Genomic DNA, 21,474 nt, shown 5'->3' on the forward strand with positions numbered 1-21,474 from the left:
GTCTCTGCTCAAAGGATATTAACATCAAGTGACCATTCTTTTCTTTTTTAATCTTTATTAGTTTCTACACAGCTTTATGCGTCTCTGTACTGTCAGTCCATCAGATTTTAATGATCATCTCAGGTTCATCGAGGTCAATCTGTCGAAATTCTTCACAGCATTTTTCCCTTCTCTCCCACTTCATCCAGTGTAGAGAGGCGGTAGTGGTTCCCCTGTTGGAAATCATTCTCACACAAACACAGTCTGAAGTATTTACAAGTGATATTTCTCAATTAATACAGTTAAAACAACATAAGTAGATCTTTATAAATATGACTTTTTTTACAACCGGTAAACAGGAAATATGTCCTAAAATTAATAGAACTTCAAAGGACAGGTTTACAATTTTTCAAGTTTGTCCTAAAACAACAGTCAGGAGCTGAAATCAACACTGACATGTGTTTTTCTTGCTGTAATCATCCCTCCTGTTCACACTGACCATTAGAAGATCCCTTCATAATACACTGTCATTGTAAGTGATGGGGGGACAAAATCCCTCCTTCTGTGCCAAAATGTATTTAAAAGTTTATCTGAAGCTAATATGAAGCTTCAGTCGTCCAAATGAGTCAAATCAAGCTGATATCTTTCAAAGTTACAGTCTTTTTAGTGCCAAAGTCCCTCTTTTTTTTGTTTTTATACTTCAACAGAACAAGAAAACACTGACACACAAAGAGGGAATTTGGCTGTAAAAAGACTAACTGTGGAAGATTTCCATTTCGTTTGACTAACACAGACAGCTGAAGCTTCATATTATCTTCAGATAAACTTTTAAATACATTTTTTTGCACAAAACGAGGTCAGTAGATTTCGTCCCCCGTTACTTACAATGTAAATCCTTTATGAAGGGGATCAGTATGAACAGGAGGAAATGATCATGGCAGTGTTCATTTGGGGCACCTGACTTTGTGAACCTCTCCTTTAAGGGGAGTCATGAAAGGAAGATGTATATTTCTGTCAGCATACATGTCAGTCCGGCTTTAACGGTGACTGAATTTGTACTCGTAGCTATTTTTACTGTGAAAGTATCACATGATTGATGACTTCGGGTGTGCTTTACTTCCGCTAATTTTTCACCGTGTCGACAGCGGCTTGTAAGCGGACCACAGGGATACAGCTCACGTTCCTCTGTTCTGCAGTGAATGCAGTGTCACCCTTAAAGCAACATCACATCCTTCATCCGTGTGTCGTATGAAAAACGGCGAGATCAGTGGAGGCGGTACGGAGAAGTCAAGCTTATCACGATGTAATTTATACATTCTGTAGGTCAGATCCTGATAAGCATCCTGACAAGTGCCGCTTCCCGTGTGTCCTCAAGATACAGCCCTGACAGTCGCTCAAGTTACCGCGGCCGCGACATGATTGGCAGCGGTAATATGCCATTTCCTTGCAACATGACACTGTGACACCCTTGGCAAAGTATAGATGACCCACACTAGTCACTCACAACTCTGACAAGGGGTCAAAACAGCCCGTCCCCGCTGTAACAAGAGAAAGCGCTCCTGTTTCAGTGGTCTGAGATGCTGTTATGGGGTGTCTGAGTTCGGCAGGAGGGCATGAGATCCTGCAGGCCCACTCTTGCAGGTTTCACGTTGCCAGATACGGCCTAGAAAACAGACACACTTTGTTCATTAAGGCTAAGAATGCAGTTGGCCGCTGATACTACAATGTGAGAGTTGTTGAAGTGAAGCTGTCACATGTTTTCACTTCCTACAGTCACTGACGGTCTCGGAGCAGATTAGCTCAGGTATAAAATGTCTGGATTTAGAGGATATTTAGTGACATATGGTTTTACTATTCGTTTGGTTTCAGTGCACTTTTACTTTTCAAGTATGTTCAGTCATCTGTGTTTACTGTAACACAGGTAGGACGTGGAGTGTTGGACTGGGATGCCACCTATTGGCGATCAATGAAACCTGTTTGTCATCTTAGTTTAATCAAAAGGAAACATCATCTGCTATGTCTTCTTTTGTTTAACATCCACCTGCCCAGTGCGTAGATGAACATATCTCACACATTTACATCATACTTAATTAATGTGTGTTGTCTTTGATAAATAAAAGTATGAATGAAGTACATTAAATAAAAGTGATACTAAGGGAGTCTATGAAAGTCATGCAGGGATGGGGGTCAAAAAGGAGGGAGCGTTATGTGTTTTTTAATTTTTCTTTTTGCTGAAGGGAGGGCAATCTAACTTTTTTCTTTGTGAGGACAGAGCAGGGAAGGGTTTATTGTTTAAAAAAAATCTCTTTTGCATGCTGCTTGAGTCATAAAGGTGTGTGCAAAGGACAAAAGTATCAGGCTACACAATCATCTACATTCATATTTGCACGTCAAGTCGAATTGACTCACCATGGATTTTGTTTTCCAGCAAACACTTCATATTATCTACACACCGCAGAGAGGCCCCGGCACACACAAAATGAAGAAGTATGGGGACAAATGTCCTGCTCAAGGGCGATTCAGCAGATGTTAAGAGAGGGGCGGAGGTCACTACTTTACTATCCCCACCCACATTTCCCCAGTCAACCAGAGGATTCAAACTTCATCCTTCACATAACAACCCCACGTCCCTAATCTTTTGGTTACCACAACCCTTTTTAAATTAAACCCAGACTGGAAAGGACATATTTTTCTGTAATATATAAAAAGTCTCTGGATATTGTTCTTGGAGGTGAGGGCTGTCTGCCTGGTGGGTCTGAGTGAGTCCTGGGTGCAGTTTGACAGCACCAGTGATTAATGATGACAGCCTGTGGAGCTGCTCCTTCATTGCATGACAAGCCTTTAACCTCTCTATCAGCTTAAAGAGGCCAAGAGAGAAGAGGGAGGAAGGGAGGAAGCGAGTGACGTTAGAAGTTGAAAATATCTCCAGTTATTACTATTTTCTAGCCTGTTAAAGAAGTTAGCATTTTTGTGCTCTTTCCCTTTTGCCCTCAGAGATATTGAAATTGTTTCGTGCATTAAAATCTCTAAGCATAGTCACAAATTACGAACATCTGCCTTGATGCTTTTCTTCTGTATTGTCTGTGAGTTACAGATCGCAGACTGCTTCCCAGAAATGGACTCCTCTGCTTTCATTTTGTCTTCTCTCCAACTTTATCACTTCATCCATCATCCTACTATGAGGGCTTTTCAAGTGGTCCAAAAATAAAGAGGACACAGATGTCAGCCATGCTATACTGATGTTTCTAAACCGCCATAAACCCATCACTTACATCCACCCACAAACTGGGAGAAATGTTGAAAATACACTTTTCTCGCTTACAGAAAAACCGCACTGTCAAACCATGCTGCACACAATATGTTGATCCATTACAGTACTTTAAATTACCCACATCCAACGATATATTAGCTCACGCTTGAGCAGATATTTTCATTTCTATAAAGAGCAGTACAGAGATCCAGTGGGGGGAAGAAGTACTCAGATCATTTACTTAAGTAAAAGTACCAATGCAGCAATTTAAAAATACTCCATTACAAGTACAAGTCCTTCATAGAAATCCTACTTAAGTAGAAGTACATGAGTATTATGAGCTTGATGTAGTTAAAGTATTGCAGTAAAAGTAGTGGTTTGGTCCCTCTGACTGATATATTATTATATATGACATCATTAGATTATTAATAGTGAAGCATCAGTGTTAGAGCAGCATGTTACTGTTGTAGCTGCTGGAGGTGGAGCTAGTTTACACTACTTTATATACAGTTAGCTAGTTTAGTCCAGTGGTTCCCAACCTAGGGGTCAGTCCCTCCAAAGGGTCAGCAGATAAATCTGAGGGGTCGTGAGATGATTAATTGGAGAGGAAAGAAGAGAAAATAAAGCTCTGATACACAAATCTGTTTTCAGTTTTTGGACTTTTTCTCTAATCTTTGGTGTGTGGTGAAATATTGGATCATTTGAACATTTATTAAAATGAAACCATGTGAGAAGTTTAGAGGGAAAAATCACTATTTGGTGGAGCTGTTAACAACTCATAGACATCTGAAATGTGACCCTGACACACACTGCTTTTTGTAAGATGTCAAAAGACAAAAAAGTTGGAAATTACTGGTTTCATCTTTAATAATGTGCTGTATTTTAAAAGCTTGTTATATTATCCATTGTGTCAATTCTTCATCTGAAAAGTAACTAAAGCTGTCAAATAAATGTAGTGGAGTAGAAAGTTCAATATTTCCCTCTGAAATGTAGTGGAGGGGAAGAATAAAGTAGCATAAAATGGAAATACTCAAGTAAAGTGCAAGTACCTCAAAATTGTATTTAAGTACAGTACTTGAGTAAATGTACTTAGTTACTTTCCACCGCCGCATAGATCCCATCGCTCTTTCCTCGTGCCTGTTGTAAAAAGATGTAGACAGAGGGAGTTTAGTGGTGTACAAGAGGGCAAACGCAATTATGGTTTCCCTGCTAATGTGCATGGCCCCAGCTGGTTTTGATCTGGCTGTGCTCTGAGGGCTCCTCGCTCAGTTGTCAGCTCTCATGCATCACAGACCCAGTGCTTAACGGAAAAACGTGCTTTGGCAGTGACCAGCGGAGGCCTGGAGGCCAGCGGGTGCTAGTGGGTTAGCCACATGCGGGGGTGTGACACCATCCTCTGCCTTCCGCATCTGGACCCTCACGGTCACATTCTCTCATTCCTCATGGTTTCTCAGCCTCTTCATGAATGCAACCCGCTGTAATTGGCCGGCTTGACCTGGAGCAGACGCCACGCCACAGACTTGGGAGGTCAGAGAGAGGCTCCAAAATACACACACATGGACGGCAACAGAAAGAAACAGAGTACAAAGCAGAGCGAAAGCGAGATGCTTGCATGGAAATAAGCAGACATGATGACTCAAATACAGTCATTAAGGAGGAAATGTTGTTTTTGAGTCTGTCAGGATGATTAATGAGCTAGAGTAAATCCACTCAAATGCTGTTGTTTAGTCTAACCAGCAGCCCTGATCTGTGCCACTAACGTAGAACAGACAGGATGTGTGTGTGTGTATGTTCAGTGTGTGTGTTGAATCACTAAAAAAATGTTGAAAGCTAAAAAAAAAAAAAAAAAAAGTTACAGAGAAAAGCAGGAGAAGTAAGGTGCTGTAAAACATTTTGTATAGTTATGTCACACAAAATTATGCCTGAATTGCACTGTTTACTGTATGTAATTTTAATAACAATTAAAAATAATAGTTTTTGAAGAAACCAGGACATACTTCCAGTCAGAAATCACAACTGACTCTTTGGTAAACCCAAACAGTGATTGTCCAATCATAGTTTAGTAACTAGGATAGACAGACCTGTCAAGTTTCTGATTTTTCCGCATGTTAAAGTCGTGTTTACATGGCTGTAGTGAGAGTTATTGGCATTGTTGGAGTTTCGACTTTTTATTTAGTCTCTCTAAAACCAAAAACAAAAAAGTAAAAATGGAAGGAGTTATTTAAACAGTATATTTATCTTCTCTGACGTAAGCTAGAAAACATTAGCATGTCCGGCTAACTAGCCTGCTACCCGCTGTAGTAACTGAGCTTTACTTCCAAGGCCAAGAAACTTTTCGTTAGCTAACTAGTTATGTTAGACAAGCACATCCACGGTGTAGTATTTCCCCACTGTGTGCTATTAGAGTTTAGGATAATGTTAGCAGTTATGTCCTGCTCCTCATTGGATTTGGGGAGGTTTTCAATCCAGAGACCCCAAACTCCAAACCAAACTCACAAAACACAATTTGTCTTCATCTTAAAAGCCTTTTATATAGTGAAACATAAGCTACTGTTGGAAAAAAAAAAAACAATAAAGAAATATACATTCTGTCTGTCTTTTTATTTCCATGTCTTCCGGATCATCAGCTGAAGAGGATGCTAACTTTTTGCCACAGAGATGCAGCTTTAGCCTCAGTCTTTTAGCACGATATCATGTATATAGCCAACTAGTGAATATTTAAGACACATTTTACAAGATTCTCATTTTAAAACAGATCAGCTTAAAATATTAATAAAGGCTGATTTATGGCAGGTCGCTCGACACTTTTGATAAGTGTCACTCAACAGAAATTAAAGAGTCATGTGACCTTTTAAATTTATGCCTCAGTGAGCTAGCTAAACTAATTAAACTAATTTAACAAGGATGTTACAAGTTATCTAAAGTTACAGGCCAAAATATCAGTGAAAACTACAATCTCCATGGCGACGTTAGTAACACTACCCAATCACATTGTGCAACAAAATTCTCCAGGTGCACGGCATGAAAGGAAAATGTTGAGCGACACTTTTTTCTTCCGAAAATACATCATTTCTGTTGAGTGACACTTATGAAAAATATTGAGCAACCTACCATAAATCAGCCTTTAGTCAGCTGGAGACAGTGTTTTCAACTGACTCATGGAGCTAATGTTAGCTTAATTAGCTGATGAAATCTGCCAACAAGCAAAATAGCCATCTTCTAGAAATGAAAAGCCTTTTGTCTACATCTGTCTGAAATTAAAGACCCGCTGTTTCTAATATGACTACGAAATATGAGTAGTAAATTGCAAAAAAAGTGGAAACAAATATTGGTGTTGTAATGTGCATAGTTTAACAGTCAACAACAGTAACTAAGGAGGCTTATCAGGGCTTAGCAAACTGTCATTTTTAAAACTAATTTAATTTACATGCACAGTTAGGTTGATAATCAAGATGTTTCCTGTAATTTGAAACATGTCAGTTTCCGATGCAAAGCAATCAAATACTTTTTTTCTGGTTTCGTTCATGTGCACCACATTCATTAAAATGCATTCTGTGTTGTAATACATCACCTGGTCTACAGTGTAAAGTGACAGCACATTCATGAAAATTAGCCATCTTTGTTTTCCAGCCTGTGCTGTGCCAAAGTCCTCAGAAACTCCAGATGTTCCCCAAATCATGCTGGAAGGCTGATAAGGAATCAGCTTTCAACAGATGTCTTGTGCTTGGACTCAGCGATTTAGTAGCTGTGAATGATGAAACAGTGTTTCAGTGTCTCAGAGCTTGACTGGCTTTTATCATTAGGCAAGCAGCTGCGAGTCTGGGTGAGGTCATGTCAGTGGATGGGAACGAGAATGAGATGGCACATTAGTTTTTCACATTTTTTGTGTCTTTTGAGTATTTGATGCATTTGGATGTGAGGAACAGCGGTATGCTAACAAACAGATGATGTCTCTGTTTGTTAGTAAGAGGTATGACTGCAACTAATTAGTAGTTTGAGGGTGAAAATTCATTCTTCACTATGGGAATAGTATTTTGACAAAATAATATTAACTCAAGATCTGCTTATTAGCTTTATCTGAAGCTTTAATCTCACTGATCAAAAACTCACTGAGTAAACTTTATAAGCTAATGAAGACCTTAAAAGCTCTTTAAAAGGCCAGGCAGTTGAGCTAGGATTATTTTGTTAAACTGTTATTTTGATAATTGATTAATATATAAAGTCATTTCCCCCCTCTGATTCTTAATCAATTCAATTTGGTAAAAAAGTGCTAATCCAGTTTCCAGAGCCAGGTCCAATGAGCTGTCAAATATCCCAAATATATTAAATGTACAATTAAATTAAAAACATAAAACAGCATATCCTCACATCTGAGAAGCAGAGACTGTTTGGAAATTTTTTCATGCTAAATTAATTTTCTGTTGACAGATTAATCAATTCATTGACTAAAGAAAGCATTAAAATGAAGCATATTTGTATACTTTTCAAAAATCAGTTTTTGCACCACATGGGGTCCAACACTGAACATCTAACCTTCACCAAAACTTAACAGATAACAATGTTTAAAAGTCTACAGCCTCATTAGCTGCTCTGTGAAGCTAAATGCTAACATGACAATGCTAAACTGCCAAGCAGGTATAATGTGTACCATGCTCACCATCTTAATTTAGCATGTTAGCATGCTTACATTTCCTAATTAGCAATAAACACAAATTGCAGCCGGTTGCTGATGGGAATGTCATTAGTTTTGCAGGTTTGTGGTTATATCAGGAACGTTTAAATTGTGATCTAATGATACAATTTAGTGAAACTGTGGTCAGAATTCACCCTGAGGGGGTCATGAATGTGCAGTATGTGCAATATGTCACGGCAATCAATCTGATAGTTGTCAAGATATGTCACTTTGAAACGCCAGAAACGTTGAAGAAAAGTCAGGAGATGACCAAAGTCTGTAGCATTCATCCTCTGGGGACCATGAATGTCTGTAAAGAATATCATGGTAATCCATCTAATAGCTGTTGAGATATTTTAGTCCAACCTACGAAAATGTTTTTGACATTTTTAGCCACATTTTTAGTCACATGGGGCTAAAAATATTCTAAATATCAGACTAGTTGTATTCCCTATAATCATGGCTAAATGAAAAGTAAAAAACCGCAGCGGTAAGAGAAGTCAGCATGAGGAGTATTGCGGTCGGTCAGGAGCAGGAGTGTCTGACAGCACAAATGACTGACACAAACAGTGAAGGAGTTGGACAGATGAGAGCCACAGGCGCTGGGAGTGGGGGCGTATGAGGGTCAGCACATCGCCTGTGCACTCAGTGTGGCCCAGCAGCTGTATGCATAGGGGAGCCTTGGCCTCCTGCTCTGCATGTCAAGGGCCGTGATTAATGACCTGCAGGCCTTGCTCTTTACCCCCCCGCCCGCCCCACAGAAGTCACTACAGCCACTGCTCATTTAGCTAATGGACACAGCCGGGGACAGACAGGCGTAGGAGACCAAGGTTACATACGAGTGCACATACATGTACGAAGGCAGACGCGAAATGAAAGCAATTTCCCTCTTACAAAATACCACAAAACCTTTTCCAGGCTCTATGTAATTTCAGGTTGAGAGGGATGATTTCTTAGATTACTGTGTTCACATGCTGTGTTTGTACGGCTGTGTGCCTGTGCAGTGTCGAGGCTGAGAGGGTGCCCATGCCTGTGTACTGGTTCCCAGCTTGTCAGGCAGCTGTCGAGGAGTGATTTATGACCACTAGACTCCAACCTGTCTTCACTGCCAGTTCAGTATTGTTACAACTGACAGCTAATGAGGCCAGACATGCTTTCAAGCAGAGCACTTAACAGGACTTCAATCTTCCCCCGTCACAAGTACCATTTTTGCACTCTCTCTCTCTCTCTCACACTAATAGACACACACACACACACACACACCCTCCTTTCTCTATGCTTTCCTTGTTCTCTGTCTTTCTGTGGTGGAATATCTGACAGGCACTGAAAAGGTTTCTGCCTACGGAAGGAGATGTTTCTCAGAAGGCAATGGCAGCAGAAAGAGTCCCACTCTTTCATACATACACTCTGGCAGTACACATCAGCTAATGCTTGATTTAATCTAATAATGAACCCTATTTACCAGGCTTTTAAAGAAATACTTACAGAAATATGCTTACTAGCTTTCTTGCCAAGAGTTAGATGAGAAGATTGATACCAAAAACATGTTTGTGCAAAAACACGAAGCTACAGCCAGGAGAGTGTCAGGTTTTTTCACTTCAGCTTTTGTTCTGATTAGTTTTGGAGGTGTTAGTAAGTGGATTTTACCTTTGAACATAACCAGGCTAGCTGCTTATGCTAAGCTAAGCTAATTACTTCCTGACTGTAGCTTAATATTTAGCATACAAACACTAGAGCAGTATCTTCTCATCTAACTCTCAGCAAAAAGACAGTATTTACTGTATTTCCCAAACTGTTCAGCTATTCCTTAAAGGAGATGTATCATGCATATTTACAGGCCTATTTTTTTATTCTGAGGGTCCACTGGAATATGTTTGCATGATTTACAGTTCAAAAAACTGTAAACAAACCATGAAACAAACTATAGTAGTGGGATTTCACTACTTTTTCTCATTCTTTACCCGAAATATCAGCTTCTTAAATACATCTGTACATGTTGGAGCTGAAATCAGATCAGAAATATGCGAGTGTACAACACATGGAAAAACTTTAGAAACAACTTTAGCAATAAAGACTACGGAACAGACGACCGTTTGTGAGCAAGGTACAAAAAAATGTCGCAAACGAAGCATTCAGAGCAGGCTGGAGCCATGGCTTTTGATTTGTAGGGAGCTTTTCTCCATAGATTAACCTCAAGTTTTGGAACTTTCACCATATTTAATATAGACATCCAACATCGTAACAGTATATAAATGACAAAAAAAGTATGATATGTCCCCTTTAAACTTGAATTCTGGGAACCAGTTTGCCATTTGCTGGATATGGTAATTTCAGATAAACTACTGTGGGGAATGACTTATAATTTTACATTTATAATTATCAAGTAAAAGGCTCCGTTGGTCATTCTCATGTGGTTGTAATAGTAATTGAAATGACTTGTTTTGACTGTAATTATAGTTGGTGAATTACAGTACTTATGACGATATGTTTTGTTACTGTAAATCAACCCTGTGTATTTAGAGATATGATCCCGTAAACAGACAAATTCTCCATGTCTCTCCAGGCTCTTTTTTTTTTTCTGTGAATAAAGAGGCAGCTCAAAAAATCACTCACAGAGTCTCTGGCAGCTTTCCCACCTTTAACCCTTGTTCCTTGTCAGCCATGATTAATGGCAGGCTAACTAGCTTTAGCTCGCATTGCCGTCTGTTCCATTGTCTCCTGGATACTTAATGAACTCTGACAGGTCTTCTGCCCCTTGCACTGATGTTTCCTTTAAATGCTGCAACAGCGACTCCTGCAGGTCAAAGATAGGAAATGGAGACAGTCATGGTGAGTGTCATTAATCAGTATCGCATAATGACATACATGTGTTTCATGACATTTTCAAGCATAGTCTATGCATATCAGACATGGAGATTTTCAAGTTTCACTTCTTGAGGGTGCGGGTATCTGGACTCAATCTCTTCAATGCTGGTCTGCTAGTTTTAGACATTTAATACGTTCTCTATATTCAGTCAAATTTCCCTTCTTGTGGCTGTAAAAGTCATAGTAAAGGTTTCCAAACAGACCTCAGAGTTTCTGCTGTACTGGGTTTGACTTTCATTGCATGCTGGAAAACCAAAGCTGAGCTGGAAGAAATAATTGCAGAGCTCTGTCTCAAACTGAAGCTGTCCAAATTCAATCATTTTTTTATTTTTATAAAGTATAAATGTCTGTACCAAATTTTTCAGTCAATCCATCCAATAGTTGAGACATTTCAGTCTGAACCACCAACGTCAACTCGCACTGTTTGTACTCAGCAAACAGGATATTCTCATTACGGTTATGTCTCGACTCTCTATTCTATTTTTATTTATTCTAATTTTTAGTTAGTCTATTTAGTTATTGTATATAATCTATGTATCTAAAGTAAAACAAAGCTCCACTTCAACTAGCTGCAACATTAAAATGCTTCTTACATGTTTATACATCATAATTCAATAATAAAATATGTAATAATATAACACTGACAAGGACCAGTCTGCTGCTTATGGAGCACTTTTGATACTTTAATACATTTTGCTGATAATACTTGCATACTTTTATTTAAAGATACCATACAGACACGTTTAAGACATAAAAAATACTGTTTTGAATAATAATTTCTGTATGTTTCTCTTTTTAAACAAAAAAGTTCAATTACCTCATCTCCCTTTTCCTCATTGACAAATTTAGAATACACGAACATATCAATAATGGTCATTTTAAAAGTTTAACCGGATGATTTTGACGGCAGGACTTTTACTTGTACTGTAGTACTTCAGCAAAGGATCCGAATATTTCTTCTTCTACTGCTGGCAGGGTCACCTGAGGGTAAAAACACACCTGACAAATACAGATATTATATCATCTAGACTCTGCTGCCCCCTGCTGGAAGTTTCTATCAAACACACCCTGTTGTTACATTCACGTCTAAACTTTTATGAGTCCAAAAACACCTTCAGACTTGCAGGAATGTGTCTGACTACAATAATGCTCGTCGAAGCGTTGAAGTGAACAAAACAAAGTGGTGCTTTTGACGGTGGAGTTGATTACGCAGAGATTTTACGCACCGTTCAACCATGTGCGCGCTTTCTTTTAATATAGATAAATGTTTTAGTATTAATTCGAGGTGTAATATTCCTCTCTAACAAGTGAGTTTTCATACTTTGTCAGCTCCAGCAGGAGTCAGCCTCTTCTTCCCTGTTGTTCCTGATGTTGTTCCCAGCTGCTCCCTCCCCTTTCCCGGCTCCTCCTCTGTCGGGCTTCTCGCTCCATCGAGCGATCTTCCCAAATTTTCCGTGTCAAGGCTTCCTGGAGCTGTTCTATGTGTCGCAGGGCCGAAAATAAGAAACCAATGGGGGAGACGTGAGATGAGACACAATATATAAAATATGGTACTGATGACCGAGCAGGCGGACAGACCTTTGACCCCGTTATCCACGCCAGAAGTTTTTAACAAGGACTCCCGGGGGAATCGATCGACGTAAGTCTGGATAAGATGGAGATGAAGGGCCTGGCTCGCTTTCCAGTTTTAGTTTAGGCCTAATGCATTGTTTTATATCCTGCTTTTAACACTGTGTTTGAATTAAAGGGCTCTGCTGACTTTTTATGGGTGCATTTGATGCGTACGTGGCACAGAGTAGCATCAGATATGATGTTAAAATGACTTTGCATTTGTTTCAGATGACAAAACTTATAATTGATGTTCTGGGTATGAATAATAATTAATGCTATGCTGTTTAAAATGTGTCTCACTTATGCATTACCTGCAGAGTTGTCTGAGTTGTGTGTGTTCTCTACAACCCGGTCCTGCAAGATTAATGTGTAATGACATGTCTGAACAGTCAATTAATTGATGCAGCAGTGCCAGAAAATAATTATGTGTAATGTGCCTCAGGCCTGAAGTGGAGAATGGAGGTGAGAGGAGACAGAGGAGGCGCGGACGGTCACCTGCAGACCTCCAGCTGTGTCTGGACACAGAGTCGGACCCCTCGGAGAGCCGGAAGAAACCAGCCAGCATGAGGTGAGGAGGGTTATGCTGTAAAACTAATAAAACCACTGTAGCTGAAAGGATTAATCAAGAAAAAAAAACTAAAACATGCTGCTTCTAGCTTCTCCATTGTGAGGATTTGCTGCTGTTCTCTGTTTTATGTCAGTTAACATTGAATATCTCTGAATTTTTTGGAGTATTGAAACTGTGATGCACTTTTTCACTATTTTCTAACATTTATAAAACCAAAAATGTGTTAGTTGCAGTCATAAAAATGACTAAATCTGAGTATGTGAAACTGTTAAGGCAACTGGACTCTCTAGTCTTAAGATAGTCTCTAGTCTTTGTTATCAACTGGGTTATCTCTGATGCAGAAAATGTGGCATTTACGGCAAAAAAAATCGTGATGTAGAATCAGAAACAGCTTTATTTACCATGTATGTTTATGCACGCAAGGAATTTGACTCAGAGTTCTCGTTACGCTCGACGTACTTATAGACAACATTGTTCTGGAAGATAAACATGAACGTACAGTCAAAACAAGGACAAACATATTTAAACATATCTCTGTTGTGTTTGAGCAAGTAGATGGAAAAAATGAACAACAATGTACAGCGTCTATATACAGTTTAATACAGTTTTTGTAACTTGTAAACAGGATACAAATAGTGCAAATATATGTAAGAATGCTGAAATAAATATAAGTAACTTTACATACATACAGTAGGTGGTTATATGCAGTATAAATATATATTTAACAGTAATAGATGATGTGTATACATGTTATTGCACATTAGATGCTTCACTGTTACAGGATGAAGTATGTGCATCTTTTTCTGGTAAATTAAAATCTTAAATTATTACTTAGCAACATGTTGCAGAAATCCAATAAATATTTTCTTTTCTACATTTTTGTTAGCTGAGGTCGTCAGTAGGATGACATCAACTGTTTGTCTTCTCTTTCCAATAGAGAGCTCTACTGTCACCTCGCTACTGTATACCTGCATGAAGTGCTGTTTACAGGTGTTACTGTTGCTGTGTAAGCAGACTTCATGTTATCACAGCTGACATAATACAGAGAGAAATGAAGGACGTTTACTTTTGACCAGTGGTACTTAAGTAAAAGTACTAATACAGCAATGTAAAAATACTTTATTACAAGTAAAAGTACTGCATGAAAAATCCTACTCAAGTAAACATTCATACATAAATAATTATTAAAAGCAAAATGTAGTTAAAGTATTACAGTAAAAGTAGCGGTTTGGTTATTCAGATAAATCTGAGGAGTCGTGAGATGATTAACGGGAGAGAAAAGAAGAAAAAACAAAGCTCTGATACACAAATCTGTTTTCAGTTTTTTGGACTTTTTCTCTAATCTTTGATTTTTGGTGAAATATTGGATCATTTGAACATTTATTGAAATGAAACCATGTGAGAAGTTTAAAGGGAAAAATCACTATTTGGCCCAAAAAGGTTGGAAACCACTGGTTTCATCTTTAACAATGTGTTGTATTTTAAAAGCTTGTTATATTATCCATTGTGTCAAATCTTCATCTGAAAAGTAACTAAAGCTGTTAAATGAATGTAGAGGAGTAGAAGTATAAAGTAGCATCGAATTAAAATACTCAAGTAAAGTGCAAGTACTTCAAAATTTACTTTTTTTACTTTTTCCACCGCTGCTTTTGACAAATAATAAATTCTGAGTGAAGCGAGTTTATAAATCCTGCTTTTCCTCAAATAATTGTTTTATCGTACCTGTCTATCTCTATGTGTTACTATGATACTATAAACATTTACCTTTCTCTTCTCCAGACTGAAACCTGTGGAGCAGCTTTCACCCACGCAGAGTCCAAGTGACTGTGAAACAAAGTTTGAAAGGAAGAAATCCCAACACAACCGGGTAGAGATTAAAAACATCTCACTGATATTTTTTACACATTTAATAAATAATAATAATAATAATAATAAAATCTATTCTGTTCTTTTCAGTTATCAAAGACAAATGCCCAGTATCATAAGTTATTCAAGGAAGTGAGCAAAGATGAGTTACTCAAACAAAGTAAGTTCTCTTGGCAGCTGAAAGTGAGACGCAAATAAATGTTGGATTGTTTACCTGAATATGAAACACTTTATGTGCCGACAGGTTACACCTGCGCCCTGCAGAAAGACATTTTATATCAGGGCAAAATGTTCGTCTCTGATAACTGGATCTGCTTCCACTCCAAAGTCTTTGGCAAAGACACCAAGGTATGTGAGTCCAGTACCTGTTCATGTTTTTACGGCTGAATTCTCTCCACTGATATTAAAACAGCATTTCTCTTCATCTCCAGATCGCACTTCCGGTGATCTCGGTGACATTTATCAAAAAAACTAAAACCGCGATCCTAGTGCCAAACGCCCTCGTGATCGAAACGACAAGCGATCAGGTGAGAAGACGGCAGTGATGTTCAACTTTTCCCCTTATTTCACATCGACATGAAAGTGACTCTGAACTCTGAACTCCTGTTTTCCAGCATGTGTTTGTGTCCTTCCTCTCTCGTAACACCACCTACAAACTACTCAAGTCCGTCTGCGTTCATTTGGAGGTAAATAACATTTTCTATAAAACATTTATTCCTCCTGATGGTTTCTATTTATTACATAGTACTTTATGTGCCATGAAACTTAATGAACTTTCTTTTTTGAGTAATGTAAATATGTCATAAAGTTTGAAATATATAAATAAAGCATTAAGTCAAATTCACATTTGAAAACTTTGTTTTGTAAGTACACTTGTATAAAACCTAAGACACCAACAATACAAGTAAGTTAACCTTTTATTTAAAGCTGCACTAATTCATCTTTTATATTAATGATGGGTCAAATGACTACATGTAATATGACAGGTGTCACTTTTATTTATTTTTTACATTTTTTTAGGAAAACAGATACAGTCTTTGATTTCAGTCCCACACATTGTTTAACATTATGATGTCTTATTTGGGTATTTTAGAAATTCACAAGTAAAATAGTGTGATAACACAAAAGTACATAAACAAAGATATACAGTAAGTAAGACAAGTAAATAATATGACATCATAGCAGGATATACATTCAATTTGTGTCTAGATTTATAATACTTTATTATTGTAATAAGTACATTATTGTGGAGGTCCTTCTATATAAGTATCCATTTCAATTTGCAAGCTAGCTGTAATATTCTCCATTTAATTCACCTCTTTAAACCTTCCAGAGTTTGTTGGTTTTGTTTGAGCCAATTAATGACACCTGAACTCCGAGCGTGTGCGTTTTATTTTCATCCAACATGTCAGGTCATGTACAAAATTTTCATAGCATTTGTTTACACAGCTGAGAGGATAAGTCTACATTCAAGATGTTTGTTATTATCACTTTCACTTTCTCCCAAAAGCTTTGTAGTTTACGGCAGTCCCATAAAAAATTAAACAAGTGTATCATAAGCTAATTAACTAATGTAGTTTTAACAGATCTCATCCTTATCTAGCAGCAGCTCTACGGAGCGTTTTAACGTCCTTCAGCTCATTGTTTTGGTTTTACGGCACACAGCTTGACTGTTTTGGTTCAGCCTCACTGCTCTCATCAGTGTAGATTTAAGCAAAAAAAAAAAAACTCCTACTTTCCAACTCCTTCCACCTCCTGCCCAGCAGCAAACAGCAAACAGAGAAAGTTAGCGACTAGCTGGTGAACATAGTGGAGCATTTAGCAGCTAAAGAGCCAGATATTCCCCTCAGGAGTTGGTAGAGAGCAAAAACAGAGCTGAGAGGAGAGTTAATATTAGACTTATATTCATCACAAATGTTTCCCTGTATCTGCTGCACGGGTAAACAGGAAACCGTTAGTTAACACGTCCGCCATAACAACTTTCTAAGTTGATAATATGTCAGTGTTGTGTTTACAAGTTGTTCCGCTGCCCCTGAAGTGGCCAAAAAAAATCTATTAATTCTGCTTTTAAAACAGAAAAAAACACTTTTTTTATTCTAATATGTGTCATTCCAGGTGGAGAAGACCTGTAGCAGCCCCAATCCTTCCTCCTGTGAAAACAGCTTCAGAGTGAACTGCCCATCATCACTTCCTCTGGTCAGTCAGGGGTCTGTCCGTCCATTTTTAACGGGATGTTTTTGTACGGGGGGTGTATTTAGTCATTTTTTTTAAAATGCTTTATTTTCCATTGTGATAAAAGATCTATAGAAATGCCTTGTTCTCATGTTATACAATACCCACTCTGTATGTGGTATCCATTGTATATTTTCCTGTGTGTGTGTGTGTGCGCGCTGCAGGACTTTTCTGGAGACTTCTCTGACCTCCATGGGGTCGTGCAGCAGAGACGGCAGGAAATGATGGAGAGCAGCAGCTCCGGGTCTCAAACTCCAGATTATGATAAAATGCCTGGTGTGTGCCCCATCCGTCGTCCTATTATTAAAAAAAAAAAAAAGTTTTGCCCTTTACAAAGCTATGATATGCTTATTTTTTTGTACTTGACTGCAAATGTGCTCTGGGTGTCGGGTGTCACTGTGGCTCAGACGGTCTTTAGTTTGCAGATAGCTGGAGTGAAGTTTGAGCTGTTGAAGATTTGTTTTTTGTCATCACAAAGACCGGTGGCACGAAAACAATGATGTCCCTACTGAAGATCTTAATGAATAATGAATGTATCTTTATGCATAAACACTCCAGCTTATTGTTTATGTCAGTCCTACTGTCGAGCCAGCTTCTCTTCTTAAACAGAAGCATACCTTGATCTGTTCTTGATCTCGATCTGCGAGGATGTTTTTGATTCTATTAATATTTACTCAGGCTCTCAGGCAGCAGGAGTCACAAGTTCTCTCTCTCTCTCTCTCTCTCTCTCTGTGTTTGTTTGAGCAGACTTCACCGGCCTCCCGGACACGTTTCTAAGCGCAGTGAAGAGCGGAGAGGTTTCAGTCCACGCTGACATTCACCTCCAGACTCCAAGCCAAAAACACGGAGCTGCCCTTAAGAACGGTAGTTTGACGCTGGATCTCAGTACAAAGATGCTTTGTTAATTGTTGTGTAATCTTTGTGTAGTTTTTGTATTTTCCAGACGGAAGTTCGTGCCAGTAGAGTTATAAATCAAGAATAATCTTGTATATTTTCTGTCCAAAGGCACATAAGCACCCATAAAACCACAACCTTTCGTTTTTACACTTTAGTTTTTGCACGGATTAAACAAATCAGACATAGTGTTTTAATTAGAGGTGTTGGTAGATGCATTTTATTAACTTTGGACAGAGCCAGGCTAGTTGTTTCCCCTTCTTTTCAGTCTTTCTAGTCTTAACTCTTAGCATGAAACTGATTAAGTGTTTCCAAAAATATAAAACACATTTTTTAAATTGTTATTTATAGGGTCAGCCAAGCCAACCCGAGGAGTTGCAGTCAAAGACAAACCCTCTCAGCCCATGTCGTTACACGCCATCCTCCTCATCTACTTGGTTTTGTGAGTAACCTTTCATTAGGTGGAATACGAGACACCGCAGCGGTCTGACAAGACAGTCGTTAAGACTTCTTCTGGCACACAATGAAATCACAATGAAAACCGATGAGAGCGATTGTTCTGGTATTTGAACGCTCATCCGTCACTTTGCTTGTGTGTCTTTGACAGAGTTAGTGTTCTCGTCTTGTCCTCCTGTTACATGGCTTTCAAGATCGTGGCTCTCGAGCATCGTTTGAACTCCTTGGTGTCTGTGGGGGAACACGTTCGTAATGAGTAAGAGCTTAATCCACGTGTCACTGAGGGAATTTAAGTGTTAAGTGCCCTCTTCCGAGAGTTATTAAAGGATATGGCTTTTCTTATTGTCAGGAATAAGATATATCAGACTTTGGATACACACACACACAATACTTGGAAGTGGATCAGTTCCTTGTTGGTTTGGCTCCAAACATGAGATTTGTTGACAGTAAGAAACAGCCACATCCTTGAAGACAGTCCTGTTGTCACATTTATCATCATGTGTGATTTGTTCCATTTCCACTTAAATCTCGTTGCAGAAATGCTGTGAGCCACAGATCCCAGGATGAGTGGAACGCCGAGATCTACGGAGAGCTGTCCACCAACCTGTTCAAGCTAGAAAAGGTTCGTCCAGTTTTTATGGCCACAGAAATAGAGATTCAATTCAATTTTATTTATATAGCGCCAAATCATAACAAAAGTGATCTCAGGGCACTTTTCACACATAGAGCAGGTCTGGACTGTTGACGGAAGATTAATTGGCAACTATTTTGATGATTGTTTAAAAGCATTTTTTTGGTTTCAGCTTCTCAAATAAGAATATTTTCTGATTTTATATTCTGGTCAGACAAAACCATGGGCTCTGGGAACTTTTTGTTTATTTCCTGACAGTGTGTGGACGAAACTATTAGAAAATAATCGTCATAATAGTAATCAATAATAAAAAATAATGGTTGTAGCCCTACACTGAAATATCTCTCATTTTATGTTCAGTAGACTGTCAGCTGTCTACTCAACATCAGTCTGTTAAATATCAAGCCACAGCCAGCAGACGTTTAGCTTAGCTTAGCATAATGAATGGAAACAGTTGGTAACTGCTATCCTGGCTCTGTCCAAATGTAATAAAAGGCATTAGTGACCTTTAAAGCTCACTAACACGTGCAAAAAACTCCAGGAAGTTACTGCACCAGGCCAAGATATGGTCCAGGATATATAACAACAACTTTTTTATTATGATTATTTTAATATATATTATTTATATCATTATATTATCATTACACTTATGTTTTTGTACGAATATAACATGTTTATTGGTGAGCTTTAGAGGTGCTGCTAGGAGAATTTTTGAGCTTTGAAGACAGAGCCATGCTACTGTACACCAATTTTTATTTCCCAGGGTGATGAAGTCATGTCCCGCCCTACTCTGCCTCTGATTGGCTAGTACTCGTTGCCTTCGTTGGTTGGGTTCTTTAGGTTTAGGCATGAGGAGTGAGATTGGTTAGGGTAAGCCAATCAGAGGCAGAGTAGTGCAGGTCATGACTTCTCCATCCTGGGGAAAAAAAGTACTCTTTATGCTAAGCTAAGCTAACTCTCTCCTGGCTTTAGCTTCATATTTAACAGACAGACATGAGTTTTATCATTCATCTCATCCAACTCCCAGTAAGAAGTGAATTGATGCAGATAACTATTCTTTAAAATATCTTAATAAATCTTCCCAGTTATGTAACATTTGTGGAGGTCGTTAATAGTTAATATGGTCTTACTGTGCATGTTTCCAGATGTCCTACTTTTTTTTTTTTCTTTTTTCTTCCTAGATTCAAAGAAACCTCCGGAAGCTACTTGAAGAGACTTAAAAGAAGACTGTTGTCTGTCGGTCTGTCTGGACAGAAGCTTTACTTTTATTAGAAATGCTGTTTGATCACTGCAGAGCAGCAGTGAGCCCATTTGGTAAAAAGATCTGTTGCCAAAGTGCAGACAGCTCGTACAGAAAGCTTAAAAAAATTGTGTGATATTTAACTTAAATTGTGCAATAAGAGCTTCTTTCCCCCCTTTTTTTCCACTCAGGACTATTTTATCACTCTTTTTTGAAACAAAATGTTGTGCTGGAGGGTAAAAACTGAAGCAGTGTGTTAGTGTGCCAGAGTTAGTGTTAGTGAAGTACGAACGTGTAGTATTTATCTGAGAGCTTTTATGTTGCATTTCACAGTAGTTGGGATTTTTTTTTGTTACAGGTATCAGGTCCAAAGGTCCTATTACAATGTTTTCCAAATATTTCAGAAAAGGTCAACTCGTGCTGTTCATGTGTTCTTGTGTTAGAATGAAAATTGACAATAAATTATATTTATGTATATAAAACACTCAGCTAGCAATGTTTTTACACTAAGGTGTACATGAATAGTGGTTGCTTAGTGAAAATATGTTGAAATTGTTTGAAAATCAACTGAGTTTAATTGGTGTTTTTTATTGTAAATGTGGACTTTTTACTAAAACACTTTAACATAATTTATTAAAGGCCAAATCTGTAATTTTCTAACCATATAAATGACAAGTTTTATTCACTTATATAATTGAAGAGTGTTTTATCTAATCATAATTTTACTCTTAATCGGCGTCAGAAAACATTTCCACTGAAACTTTGCTGTTGAGTGTTTGTGTATTAAAAGACTGGTCAATACTTTCAGGAGCAATAGACGGTTATGAGCTTTTCAACTCTGGTGGTGCGGTGACCCTTTCGTTTACATTTACTGTAGATCACAGACTGTGCCTTTAACTATTGTAATGTATTGCAGCCTCTGAAATAAACGGCTCTCATACATTGTCTATTGAACTTTGCTGCGAGAGCATTTCAACACTGTGGCTCCACGGATGTTTGTCACCACTTTGGTCCAGAATGAAATATCTCATCAACAATTACATGGATTGATGTGAAATTTTATACACATATTCATGGTCTCTAAAGGATGAATCTTAATGACTTTGGTGAACCTCGGACTTTGCCTCTAGCGCCACAATGGGGATGAAATTTGTGGTTCAGCGTGGAATATCTCGACAACTGATAGATGGGATGCCATGAAATTTACAAC

At 38.3% G+C, this 21,474-nt stretch overlaps 1 protein-coding gene and 1 long non-coding RNA gene across 2 annotated transcripts; one reads left to right on the forward strand and one right to left on the reverse strand.

Moving 5' to 3' along the window:
• Positions 1–10,396: 10,396 nt before the first annotated feature.
• On the reverse strand, positions 10,397–12,168 carry LOC122968933. Its single transcript, XR_006398913.1, has 2 exons — positions 12,088–12,168; positions 10,397–10,695 (listed from the first exon to the last, which is right to left on the reverse strand). It is a non-coding gene; the product is annotated as an uncharacterized LOC122968933 (long non-coding RNA).
• A 145-nt stretch (positions 12,169–12,313) lies between these two features.
• LOC122968932 (GRAM domain-containing protein 2B-like) lies at positions 12,314–21,242 on the forward strand. The gene is made up of 14 exons (XM_044334473.1): positions 12,314–12,405; positions 12,820–12,945; positions 14,725–14,812; positions 14,902–14,971; positions 15,056–15,159; positions 15,243–15,338; positions 15,426–15,497; positions 16,927–17,007; positions 17,208–17,319; positions 17,791–17,907; positions 18,289–18,379; positions 18,545–18,649; positions 18,931–19,015; positions 20,206–21,242. The coding sequence occupies exons 1-14, from the start codon at positions 12,314–12,316 to the stop codon at positions 20,242–20,244; spliced, it is 1,278 nt and encodes a 425-aa protein (XP_044190408.1). The 3' UTR covers positions 20,245–21,242.
• The last annotated feature ends 232 nt before the right edge of the window (positions 21,243–21,474 follow it).

The sequence above is a fragment of the Thunnus albacares genome, chromosome 18, assembly GCF_914725855.1.
Source record: "Thunnus albacares chromosome 18, fThuAlb1.1, whole genome shotgun sequence".
Lineage (NCBI taxonomy): Eukaryota > Metazoa > Chordata > Actinopteri > Scombriformes > Scombridae > Thunnus > Thunnus albacares.

Coding starts and splice junctions, on each gene's coding strand:
- LOC122968932 (XM_044334473.1), top strand. CDS start 12,314: ATGGTACTGATGACCGAGCAGGCGGACAGACCTTTGACCCCGTTATCC. Junction 18,380..18,544: donor CTCCTCATCTACTTGGTTTT/GTGAGTAACCTT, acceptor TGTCTTTGACAG/AGTTAGTGTTCTCGTCTTGT. Junction 18,650..18,930: donor GGGGAACACGTTCGTAATGA/GTAAGAGCTTAA, acceptor ATCTCGTTGCAG/AAATGCTGTGAGCCACAGAT.